Source organism: Lathamus discolor, chromosome 6, assembly GCF_037157495.1.
Source record: "Lathamus discolor isolate bLatDis1 chromosome 6, bLatDis1.hap1, whole genome shotgun sequence".
Taxonomy (NCBI): Eukaryota; Metazoa; Chordata; class Aves; order Psittaciformes; family Psittacidae; genus Lathamus; species Lathamus discolor.
Genome location: NC_088889.1, coordinates 11284131 through 11296835, shown reverse-complemented (window position 1 = coordinate 11296835; position 12705 = coordinate 11284131). Strand labels below are relative to the sequence as shown.

General features: G+C 52.2%; 2 protein-coding genes across 2 annotated transcripts; both read right to left on the bottom strand.

Annotated features, from left to right (window-relative positions):
• Positions 1-1958: 1958 nt before the first annotated feature.
• Positions 1959-3398, bottom strand: LOC136017437 (inositol 1,4,5-trisphosphate receptor-interacting protein-like 1). Its single transcript, XM_065685755.1, has one exon. The coding sequence runs from the start codon at positions 3396-3398 to the stop codon at positions 1959-1961; it is 1440 nt and encodes a 479-aa protein (XP_065541827.1).
• Positions 3399-10181: 6783 nt separating this feature from the next.
• Positions 10182-11621, bottom strand: LOC136017436 (inositol 1,4,5-trisphosphate receptor-interacting protein-like 1). The gene has a single exon (XM_065685754.1). The coding sequence runs from the start codon at positions 11619-11621 to the stop codon at positions 10182-10184; it is 1440 nt and encodes a 479-aa protein (XP_065541826.1).
• Positions 11622-12705: the final 1084 nt, after the last annotated feature.

The window sequence follows — 12705 nt, the reverse complement described above, 5'->3', positions numbered from 1 at the left end:
CAATCGATATTGCCAACGCATTCTTCTCAATTCCTTTGATAGCAGAGTGCATCCCACAGTTTGCTTTTACTTGGAGGGGTGTCCAGTACACTTGGAACCAACTGCCCCAGGGGTGGAAACACAGCCCTACCATCTGCCGTGGACTGATCCAGACTTCACTGGAACAGGGGCAAGCTCCAGAACGCCTGCAATACTTTTACGACATTATCGTGTGGGTTGGTACAGCAGAAAAAGTCTTTGAGAAAGGGAGGCAAATAATCCAAATCTTGCTGAAAGCCAGTTTTGCAATAGAACGGAGTAAGGTCAAGGGACCTACACAGGAGATTCAATTTTTTGGGAATAAAATGGCAAGATGGATGTCACCAAATCCCCACAGATGTGATCAACAAGATAACAGCAATGTCTTCACCAACCAATCAGAAAGAAACACAAGCTTTCTTGGGTGTTGTGGGGTTCTGGAGAATGCACATCCCAAATTACAGTTTGATTGTAAGCCCTCTCTGCCATGTGACCCGGAAGAAGAATGGGGCCATGAACAACAACAAGCCTTTGAGCAGATTAAACGAGAGATAGTTCATGCAGGACCCCTTGGACCAGTCCGGACCGGGCCAGATGTATAAAATGTAATCCCCGCAGCTGGGGAGAATGGTCCTACCTGGAGCTTCTGGCAGAAAGCTCCAGGAGAGACTCTAGGTCGACCCCTCAGCTTTTGGAGTGGGGGATAGAGAGGATCTGAGGCCAGATATACACCAACTGAAAAAGTGATACTGGCAGACTATGAAGGGGTTCGAGCTGCTTCAGAAGTGATTGGCACTGAAGCACAGCTCCGCCTGGCATCCCGGTTGCCAGTGCTGGGCTGGACATTCAAAGGCAAGGTCTCCTCTACACATCATGCAACCAGTGCTACATGGAGTAAGTGGGCTGCACTAAGTACACAGTGAGCTTGAACAGGAAATCCCAGTTGTTCAGGAATTCTAGAAGTCAACATTGACTGGCCAGAGGGCAAAGATTTTGGAATGTCAACAGAGGAGGATGTGATGCGTGAGGCGTCGCCGTATAATAAACAGTCAGAAAGTGAAAAAGCAGTATGCCTTGTTTACTGATAGGTCCAGCCATATTGTGGGAAAGCATCAGAGATGGAAGGCAGCTGTATGGAGACCTCGACAACAAGGTGCAAAAACTGCTGAAGGAAAGGGTGAATCGAGTCAGTTTGCCAAGGTGAAAGACATACCGCTTGCCTTGGACACTGCTGAACGAGAAAAGCGGCCAGTACTTTATCTCTCTACTGATTCATGGATGGTGGCGAATGCCCTGTGTGGGTGGGTGGTTGCAGCGCTGGAAGCAGAGCAAACGGCAAAGCACAGGTAAACCCATCTGGGCTGCGGTACTTCAGCAAGATATCGCTGCTCGGGTGCAGAACCTGGTGGTGAAGGTGCGCCATGAAGATGCCCAAGTCCCCAAAAGTCGGGCCACTGAGGAACAACAGAACAACCAACAACTGGATAAAGCTGCTAAGCTTGAAGTGGACGACCTATTGATAGCCACCGAAACTTCAAACAGATGTAGCGAATGGATGGTAAGCCTGTTAAATTCTCATGGACTTGAAGGATATAAGGTATCTCAGCAAAAGGCACAAACAATGAAGCAAGAAGTCACCTACCGGGGGTATGAGGTCTCAGGGGAGCAGTGGAAATTAGGACAAGAACGCAAGAAAACGATCTGCCAAACCCCTCAACCCCAGGACGCTCAAGGAACTTGGGACATTTCTCGGCATGACAGGTTGGTGTCGGCTCTGGATCTATGACTACGGTATATTAGTCGAACGCCTATAGCAGTTGCTGCAAACAGAAGTGAGGGAATAGCAGTGGACTGGGGAAGGAAAACGGGCATTTAATGAAATAACGAAGGAATCAATGAGGGCCTCAGCCCTCTCTGCATGAAGACCACTTTCAGTGCCCCTAGAAGAAGATCTGTGCTGTAAGCCGGTGTTGCAGCTCCACGAACTCACGCATTGCCTGCTCGTGGGCAGCCGGATCCTGCGCCAGATGCTGGAAGAGGTTGAATGGCTTGGCTCTTTGCAAGGCTGGGGGCAAGACGATCTCCTCAGGAATCTTCTCATTGCCAAAGAAGAAGTGGTCGAGGCGTTTCTCCTCCAAGCAGCGGCGCAGGTACCTCATGATGTCACCTAGCCGCAGCAGGAAATGTCTCCTGCGCCAGCCTGACAGGGCTGTGGTGGTCAGGAGGTGCATCACCACCGTCTTCAAGGCATAGCTGGAAAAGCTTGTGCCCGCCAGCATGCGGGTGCAGAGTTGCAGGCAGCTGAGCAAGGTGTCGTCTGGGGTCTGATCGAACATCAGCCACAAGAACTTTGCCTCTGCCCTGGCAAAGGTCAATGTCCACGTTGTGCTTGGGCTGAAGATACCCTCTCTCGCCTGGCTGCTCATGAAGATGTCTGAGTTGCCCAGCTGCACGACAAAGTTCATCTCAATGACCGTGGTTCTCCCAGAGATATGTTGAAGTGCCACTTTGCAGGAGCGTCTGGAGGGCAGCACAGTCAGAAGGTAGTAACGTGAACGTAACAGGCGCGCAATTGCCTTGTTTTCCCTCACCATATCCTGGAACCAGCAAGCAGTTTTCTGCACATCTAGATAGGAGCCGGTGCAGAGGGCATGCAGGAGCCTGGGCTTCTGCTTCTTCCTGAGCTGCTCCTTGCGGTTGTGAAGGAAGCACGGCATGGGTCCCACCGTCTGCTGAGCGGTGCATGTGCGCTCCAGCTCCACACGGATGCGGGACTCGTTTGCCACGGTGCCTGGCTCCAGGCAGAAGGTGTAGCCACGGCAGGGCTTCAGGCACACGAGCATACGGTAGACAGGCTCGTCTTCCTGGGGACTCCAGCAATCAAAGGCGCTGCCCACTCCCATGGCTGGTCCCAGCTCCAGGAAGAAACCCTCTGACACTAAGTTGGACCCTTGGCAAGCAAAGAGAAGGTTTTCCACCAGCGCATCCACCCACTCGCTCTGGTTCCACAGTTCGTTCAATGACCACTCGTTGCGCATTGCAATGTACGTGTCAAAATCTGCCACGCCAGAGGCATCTTCTTCTTCACTGTCTTCCTCCTCTTCATCGCTGATGCTGCCGTCCAGCTCAGGGCTTCTTTTGCTAAAGCAGCAGCAGAGCCCTGCAATCAGGAGGAGCAGGAAGCCGGCGATCACCCAAAACTTCCAGTTCCACAAGGCAGCAGAGAGCAGGCCACTCCAGGTCACACCGTTGTGCTCTATTCTCTTCAGCTCCTTGACTTCATGCAGCTCCTGCGCTATCCGAGCCATCTCCTCCGTGAGCATCTTCGAAAGCTGCTGCATGCACTCACGTGTGGCTTCATCCAACTCATCACCGACCATGGGCACGCATATGCTTTGCAGAACCCAGAATAAGAGCCTTGCGAGGCCCTTGGCCTGCAGGAGAAAGAAGGAATTCAGTGGGGCTGGGAGGGAGGGAAGGAGGAAGGGAGCTGGTGCGCGGGGAAGCGCGGACGGGAGCCGCAGAGAGCTGCGGACAGGCAGGAGAGGGAACGAGGCAGCTGGGAGGCAGCAAGGCCTGCGCCCAGGCACGGAGGCAGCAGCAGCGTGCCCTGCCCGAGGCGCTCGCAGCCAGGGTTTCGACGCAGGGCGAGCACCCACCCCCAGGGCCCACGTTTCTGCCCCGGCCCTTGTCCAGCCCAGCCTCCCCTCGGCGTGCGCACTCACTGCTGCCCCAGGCCGTTCTGGGCCGATGCTGCCTGCAGGCACCCTCCTAGCCATCCCCCATTGTGACGCGTCCCCTGTGCCGTTACAGGCGCCTCGGGCGCACCGCAGTCTCGCCCGCACAACCGCGGGCCAGCTAGTAAGCAGAATCTGGCCGGGAGTGAAAGGCAGGATCTCCGTAACACAATAAAAATTATTGCCTGAATGCAGCCGGTTCCTGCAACTCTTGGGAGTGGTGGGACCTCTGCCGGGACACACCTCCCATGCTTTGCTGGATCAGAAATAGAACAGGGGGGACCGGAGGGTTGAGCCCCAGTTCAACCCAGTATCGATAGTAAGAGCTATCAATAAAATAGAGCTTTATTAATTTAGAACTTTATTTTGTAGCGGCCAACTCTTATACATGGTTAACAAAATGAAGAGAGAATCCTGTGTAGTTTACTGTTTTAGAGTGCTGGAGAAAGAAGGAATTCAGTGGGTCTCGAGGGAGGGAAGGAGGAAGGGAGCTGGTGGCAGGGGGAGCAGGGAGGGGACCTGCAGATTGCTGGGGACAGGCAGGTGGGGGAATTAAGCAGCTGTGAGGCAGCTCCATGTCCTTATGTTGAGTATCTGCCTTGCAGTGCTGTCATCTTGCTGTTTATATTCACTTTTCCCTGAATCCCCTGACTGTCATGCTACAGAAACAGAATTCCTATCACAGAGGGAATTATTATTCTGGGATAGTTCCTGGAAGTCCCAAGATGCCAAGGAAGGATGGCTGTCAGGATCAGGCTGTGTAAGAAGGAAGGCTGTTGTCAGGTTTTCCGTGCAACTGTGAGTACCTTTAAATGCCAGGAGTCTTTAAATGCCAATCTGCCAATTGTAAGAAAATCTTACAGTGAATGAAATGCTGTGAATAGGATATGGATTAATCTATGCTTGGCACTATTTACTGAGTAATAGTAGGTCAAAGTTGCTGAGTAACTCCCAGTTACATCCCGGGCATGACGTGCTGTGGTATGGAATACTTCTTTGGTCAGCTTGGGTCAGGTGTCCTGTCTCTGCTTCCTCCCAGCCTCCCCTCGTCCTTGGCAGAGCATGAGACTCACGAAGTCCTTAGCCAGAATAAAACATTTGAGCAGTAACTAAAAACATCAGTGTTATCAGTGCTGTTCCCAGGCCAAAAGTCGAAACACAGCACTGCACCAGCTACCAAGAAAAACAACTGCTACTGCTGAACCCAGGACACAGCCATGCACTGCACCACACCACAGCTGTCAAGCACTGCATCTCTCCGAGAAGGCAGGCTAAGGGAGATCTAATTGCTGTCTTCCACTGTGCAGAGCATGTCTTCTCTCAGAGGTGCACAGTGAAATAATGTAAGCAATGATTACACGTTGCACCAAGGGAAGCATGCCACAGTTCGTTCAATGACCACTCGTTGCGCATTGCAATGTACGTGTCAAAATCTGCCACGCCAGAGGCATCTTCTTCTTCACTGTCTTCCTCCTCTTCACCGCTGATGCTGCCGTCCAGCTCAGGGCTTCTTTTGCTAAAGCAGCAGCAGAGCCCTGCAATCAGGAGGAGCAGGAAGCCGGCGATCACCCAAAATTTCCAGTTCCACAAGGCAGCAGAGAGCAGGCCACTCCAGGTCACACCGTTGTGCTCTATTCTCTTCAGCTCCTCGACTTCATGCAGCTCCTGCGCTATCCGAGCCATCTCCTCCGTGAGAATCTTCGAAAGCTGCTGCATGCGCTCACGTGTGGCTTCATCCAGCTCATCACTGATGAAGACCACATTCGAGAATACGCTTTGCAGAACCCAGGATAAGAGCCTTGCGAGGCCCTTGGCCTGCAGGAGAAAGAAGGAATTCAGTGGGGCTGGGAGGGAGGGAAGGAGGAAGGGAGCTGGTGCGCGGGGAAGCGCGGACGGGAGCCGCAGAGAGCTGCGGACAGGCAGGAGAGGGAACGAGGCAGCTGGGAGGCAGCAAGGCCTGCGCCCAGGCACGGAGGCAGCAGCAGCGTGCCCTGCCCGAGGCGCTCGCAGCCAGGGTTTCGACGCAGGGCGAGCACCCCCCCCCAGGGCCCACGTTTCTGCCCCAGCCCTTGTCCAGCCCAGCCTCCCCCCTGCGTGCGCACTCACTGCTGCCCCAGGCCGTTCTGGGCTGCCTGCAGGCATCCTCCTAGCCATCCCCCATTGCGACGCGTCCCCTGTGCTGTTACACTGCTTCACTGATGGTGATTCTGTATTTTCGTGTGCTTTTAAGATTCATTGTAAAGCCTGTATCCCATTGCCATGCTTATTGCTTCACATTTTCTTACACTGTCCCCATATTACTTAAATAATTTTCCCTTTGCATTCCTTGCCAGCAGAACTGTCCAGAGCAAACTAGTTATGTAACAGTGCATGGCTCAACATGCGTTTCCCACAAGAGCTCTAAGATGGGAAGGAAAGGTGGCACGCACTTAACCTTCGCCCAACAGCCAGTCAAGTTATCAGTAAGCGGAACAGTTACCTAGTTAGAAATAGGGAGCTAACCTTAATAAAGTATTTAGGCATAGAATTATGTATGGCTGTTTAATATTGCTTAGTAGGATTTCTGGGATGTTATCAATTATACAGCATTAATTGAATTCTGCATCACAGCAAAAATCTGCCGTCCATTATAAGAGGTATATCGCATCCCTGATATGATAAGGCATGTGACATATCCACTTGATGCCATGCTCTTTGACCCAAGTATCTGTAAGCTTGTTCCAGAAATGAGTCCCATTATCTGACTAAATCCTTTCTTGGGCACCATGTTGCCATATTCTGGCTTTTGACTTGGACAGAGTTCATTTTCTGCTTAGTAGCTGGTGCAGTGCTGTGTTTTGGCTTCAGTCTGAGAAAAGTACTGAAAACACACCAAAGTTTTAGTTTTTGCTCAGTTTGACTTACACCATTCAAGGAATTTTCAGTCTCATGCTCTGCCAGTGACGAGGAGCACAAGAAGCCGTGCGGAAGCAGAGACAGGACACCTGACCCAAACTAGCCAAAGGGGTATTCCAAACCACAGCACATCATGCCCAGTATATAGACTGGGAGGAGTTATCCAGAAGGGACTGATCAACTCTTGGGTCAGGCTGGGTATCAGTCAGCAGGTGGTGAGTGATTGCGCTGTGCACCACTTGTGTTTCCTGAGCTTGCTTTCTGTTCTTCTTGTTGCTGTCTATTATTATTATCACTATTGTTATCGTTGGTATTATTTCTATTATCACACTATTTTACCTAATTTCAATTATTAAACTGTTCTTATTTCAGCCCACAGGTTTTACATTCTTACAATTCTCCTCTTCATCCTGTCAGGGGCAGGGGAAACTGGGGGAGTGGCTGCATGGTACTGAGTTACCAGCTGCAGTTAAACCGTGACAGTCCTTTTTGGCACCCAGTATGGGGCACTGGGTTGCGATAAAGACACATCTGACCCGAGCATGTTAGAACAAATTTGTTGCAAGCATTCATGGTAGTGCGGTAGTCAGTGGTCATAGCGTTCCCAGAGTTAATGTGTGTGTGCTCACTGGTACTGCTCTTGTCCTGTCTGCTCCCTGTGATGTCTGTCTGTGAGGCTAAGGTTATCATTCTGTTGTACTTTGGAGGTGGGTTATGATATGACAGACTCGCAGGTCATGAGACTCATCTGGTCTGCGCTCTCGGTGTTGTCGCCACCTTTGTTCCTTGGGAGCCATCTGGTGACAACTATAGGCAAGTGCGCCTTTGGCCTTCTCTGGGAGAGCCAGCCGGTAACAGAAATGTCTTCCTGCTGCGTCCGTCCATTCTTCCTTTCTTCCTTCCTTCCCATATCCTCCTTCTCCTCCAGGATAGCTACAGTAGTAATGTCCGACTAGTTCGTTCCGGATTTTCACTTGTTGAGAGGTGAAATTCCAAAATGTTGAAAGTGCTCATTGGCCTAGGTACTTACCCATACGACCCCAGGAGCTGATCAGCCTGACTGGGAGGAAGTGGCAAAAGCACCCCATTGTGACTGGTCCAGAGGCTCCACGCATCCTTGGCATAGATTACCTTGGGAGAGGGTACTTCAAAGACCCAAAAGAGTACCAATGGGCTTTTGGTATTGCTGCTCTGGAGACCGAGGAAACTGAGCAGTTGTCCACCTTGCCTGGTCTCTCAGAGGATCCTTCTGTTGTGGGGTTGCTGAAGGTCGAAGAACAACAAGTGCCAATTGCGACCAAAACGGTGCACCGGCAGCAATATCGCACCAACCAAGACTCCCTGATTCCCATCCGTAAGCTGATCCGTAGACTGGAGAGACAAGGAGTGATCAGTAGCACCCGCTCACCCTTTGATAGCCCCATATGGCCAGTGAGAAAGTCTAACGGAGAGTCGACAATAACAGTAGACTCTCGTGGCCTGAATGAAGTCACACCACCATAGAGTGCTGCTGTATCAGACATGCTAGAACTTCAATCCGAACTGGAGTCAAAGGCAGCCAAGTGGTATGCCACAATCGATATTGCCAACGCATTCTTCTCAATTCCTTTGATAGCAGAGTGCATCCCACAGTTTGCTTTTACTTGGAGGGGTGTCCAGTACACTTGGAACCAACTGCCCCAGGGGTGGAAACACAGCCCTACCATCTGCCGTGGACTGATCCAGACTTCACTGGAACAGGGGCAAGCTCCAGAACGCCTGCAATACTTTTACGACATTATCGTGTGGGTTGGTACAGCAGAAAAAGTCTTTGAGAAAGGGAGGCAAATAATCCAAATCTTGCTGAAAGCCAGTTTTGCAATAGAACGGAGTAAGGTCAAGGGACCTACACAGGAGATTCAATTTTTTGGGAATAAAATGGCAAGATGGATGTCACCAAATCCCCACAGATGTGATCAACAAGATAACAGCAATGTCTTCACCAACCAATCAGAAAGAAACACAAGCTTTCTTGGGTGTTGTGGGGTTCTGGAGAATGCACATCCCAAATTACAGTTTGATTGTAAGCCCTCTCTGCCATGTGACCCGGAAGAAGAATGGGGCCATGAACAACAACAAGCCTTTGAGCAGATTAAACGAGAGATAGTTCATGCAGGACCCCTTGGACCAGTCCGGACCGGGCCAGATGTATAAAATGTAATCCCCGCAGCTGGGGAGAATGGTCCTACCTGGAGCTTCTGGCAGAAAGCTCCAGGAGAGACTCTAGGTCGACCCCTCAGCTTTTGGAGTGGGGGATAGAGAGGATCTGAGGCCAGATATACACCAACTGAAAAAGTGATACTGGCAGACTATGAAGGGGTTCGAGCTGCTTCAGAAGTGATTGGCACTGAAGCACAGCTCCGCCTGGCATCCCGGTTGCCAGTGCTGGGCTGGACGTTCAAAGGCAAGGTCTCCTCTACACATCATGCAACCAGTGCTACATGGAGTAAGTGGGCTGCACTAAGTACACAGTGAGCTTGAACAGGAAATCCCAGTTGTTCAGGAATTCTAGAAGTCAACATTGACTGGCCAGAGGGCAAAGATTTTGGAATGTCAACAGAGGAGGATGTGATGCGTGAGGCGTCGCCGTATAATAAACAGTCAGAAAGTGAAAAAGCAGTATGCCTTGTTTACTGATAGGTCCAGCCATATTGTGGGAAAGCATCAGAGATGGAAGGCAGCTGTATGGAGACCTCGACAACAAGGTGCAAAAACTGCTGAAGGAAAGGGTGAATCGAGTCAGTTTGCCAAGGTGAAAGACATACAGCTTGCCTTGGACACTGCTGAACGAGAAAAGCGGCCAGTACTTTATCTCTCTACTGATTCATGGATGGTGGCGAATGCCCTGTGTGGGTGGGTGGTTGCAGCGCTGGAAGCAGAGCAAACGGCAAAGCACAGGTAAACCCATCTGGGCTGCGGTACTTCAGCAAGATATCGCTGCTCGGGTGCAGAACCTGGTGGTGAAGGTGCGCCATGAAGATGCCCAAGTCCCCAAAAGTCGGGCCACTGAGGAACAACAGAACAACCAACAACTGGATAAAGCTGCTAAGCTTGAAGTGGACGACCTATTGATAGCCACCGAAACTTCAAACAGATGTAGCGAATGGATGGTAAGCCTGTTAAATTCTCATGGACTTGAAGGATATAAGGTATCTCAGCAAAAGGCACAAACAATGAAGCAAGAAGTCACCTACCGGGGGTATGAGGTCTCAGGGGAGCAGTGGAAATTAGGACAAGAACGCAAGAAAACGATCTGCCAAACCCCTCAACCCCAGGACGCTCAAGGAACTTGGGACATTTCTCGGCATGACAGGTTGGTGTCGGCTCTGGATCTATGACTACGGTATATTAGTCGAACGCCTATAGCAGTTGCTGCAAACAGAAGTGAGGGAATAGCAGTGGACTGGGGAAGGAAAACGGGCATTTAATGAAATAACGAAGGAATCAATGAGGGCCTCAGCCCTCTCTGCATGAAGACCACTTTCAGTGCCCCTAGAAGAAGATCTGTGCTGTAAGCCGGTGTTGCAGCTCCACGAACTCACGCATTGCCTGCTCGTGGGCAGCCGGATCCTGCGCCAGATGCTGGAAGAGGTTGAATGGCTTGGCTCTTTGCAAGGCTGGGGGCAAGACGATCTCCTCAGGAATCTTCTCATTGCCAAAGAAGAAGTGGTCGAGGCGTTTCTCCTCCAAGCAGCGGCGCAGGTACCTCATGATGTCACCTAGCCGCAGCAGGAAATGTCTCCTGCGCCAGCCTGACAGGGCTGTGGTGGTCAGGAGGTGCATCACCACCGTCTTCAAGGCATAGCTGGAAAAGCTTGTGCCCGCCAGCATGCGGGTGCAGAGTTGCAGGCAGCTGAGCAAGGTGTCGTCTGGGGTCTGATCGAACATCAGCCACAAGAACTTTGCCTCTGCCCTGGCGAAGGTCAATGTCCACGTTGTGCTTGGGCTGAAGATACCCTCTCTCGCCTGGCTGCTCATGAAGATGTCTGAGTTGCCCAGCTGCACGACAAAGTTCATCTCAATGACCGTGGTTCTCCCAGAGATATGTTGAAGTGCCACTTTGCAGGAGCGTCTGGAGGGCAGCACAGTCAGAAGGTAGTAACGTGAACGTAACAGGCGCGCAATTGCCTTGTTTTCCCTCACCATATCCTGGAACCAGCAAGCAGTTTTCTGCACATCTAGATAGGAGCCGGTGCAGAGGGCATGCAGGAGCCTGGGCTTCTGCTTCTTCCTGAGCTGCTCCTTGCGGTTGTGAAGGAAGCACGGCATGGGTCCCACCGTCTGCTGAGCGGTGCATGTGCGCTCCAGCTCCACACGGATGCGGGACTCGTTTGCCACGGTGCCTGGCTCCAGGCAGAAGGTGTAGCCACGGCAGGGCTTCAGGCACACGAGCATACGGTAGACAGGCTCGTCTTCCTGGGGACTCCAGCAATCAAAGGCGCTGCCCACTCCCATGGCTGGTCCCAGCTCCAGGAAGAAACCCTCTGACACTAAGTTGGACCCTTGGCAAGCAAAGAGAAGGTTTTCCACCAGCGCATCCACCCACTCGCTCTGGTTCCACAGTTCGTTCAATGACCACTCGTTGCGCATTGCAATGTACGTGTCAAAATCTGCCACGCCAGAGGCATCTTCTTCTTCACTGTCTTCCTCCTCTTCATCGCTGATGCTGCCGTCCAGCTCAGGGCTTCTTTTGCTAAAGCAGCAGCAGAGCCCTGCAATCAGGAGGAGCAGGAAGCCGGCGATCACCCAAAACTTCCAGTTCCACAAGGCAGCAGAGAGCAGGCCACTCCAGGTCACACCGTTGTGCTCTATTCTCTTCAGCTCCTTGACTTCATGCAGCTCCTGCGCTATCCGAGCCATCTCCTCCGTGAGCATCTTCGAAAGCTGCTGCATGCACTCACGTGTGGCTTCATCCAACTCATCACCGACCATGGGCACGCATATGCTTTGCAGAACCCAGAATAAGAGCCTTGCGAGGCCCATGGCCTGCAGGAGAAAGAAGGAATTCAGTGGGGCTGGGAGGGAGGGAAGGAGGAAGGGAGCTGGTGCGCGGGGAAGCGCGGACGGGAGCCGCAGAGAGCTGCGGACAGGCAGGAGAGGGAACGAGGCAGCTGGGAGGCAGCAAGGCCTGCGCCCAGGCACGGAGGCAGCAGCAGCGTGCCCTGCCCGAGGCGCTCGCAGCCAGGGTTTCGACGCAGGGCGAGCACCCCCCCCCAGGGCCCACGTTTCTGCCCCGGCCCTTGTCCAGCCCAGCCTCCCCTCGGCGTGCGCACTCACTGCTGCCCCAGGCCGTTCTGGGCCGGTGCTGCCTGCAGGCACCCTCCTAGCCATCCCCCATTGTGACGCGTCCCCTGTGCCGTTACAGGCGCCTCGGGCGCACCGCAGTCTCGCCCGCACAACCGCGGGCCAGCTAGTAAGCAGAATCTGGCCGGGAGTGAAAGGCAGGATCTCCGTAACACAATAAAAATTATTGCCTGAATGCAGCCGGTTCCTGCAACTCTTGGGAGTGGTGGGACCTCTGCCGGGACACACCTCCCATGCTTTGCTGGATCAGAAATAGAACAGGGGGGACCGGAGGGTTGAGCCCCAGTTCAACCCAGTATCGATAGTAAGAGCTATCAATAAAATAGAGCTTTATTAATTTAGAACTTTATTATGTAGCGGCCAACTCTTATACATGGTTAACAAAATGAAGAGAGAATCCTGTGTAGTTTACTGTTTTAGAGTGCTGGAGAAAGAAGGAATTCAGTGGGTCTCGAGGGAGGGAAGGAGGAAGGGAGCTGGTGGCGGGGGGAGCAGGGAGGGGACCTGCAGATTGCTGGGGACAGGCAGGTGGGGGAATTAAGCAGCTGTGAGGCAGCTCCATGTCCTTATGTTGAGTATCTGCCTTGCAGTGCTGTCATCTTGCTGTTTATATTCACTTTTCCCTGAATCCCCTGACTGTCATGCTACAGAAACAGAATTCCTATCACAGAGGGAATTATTATTCTGGGATAGTTCCTGGAAGTCCCAAGAT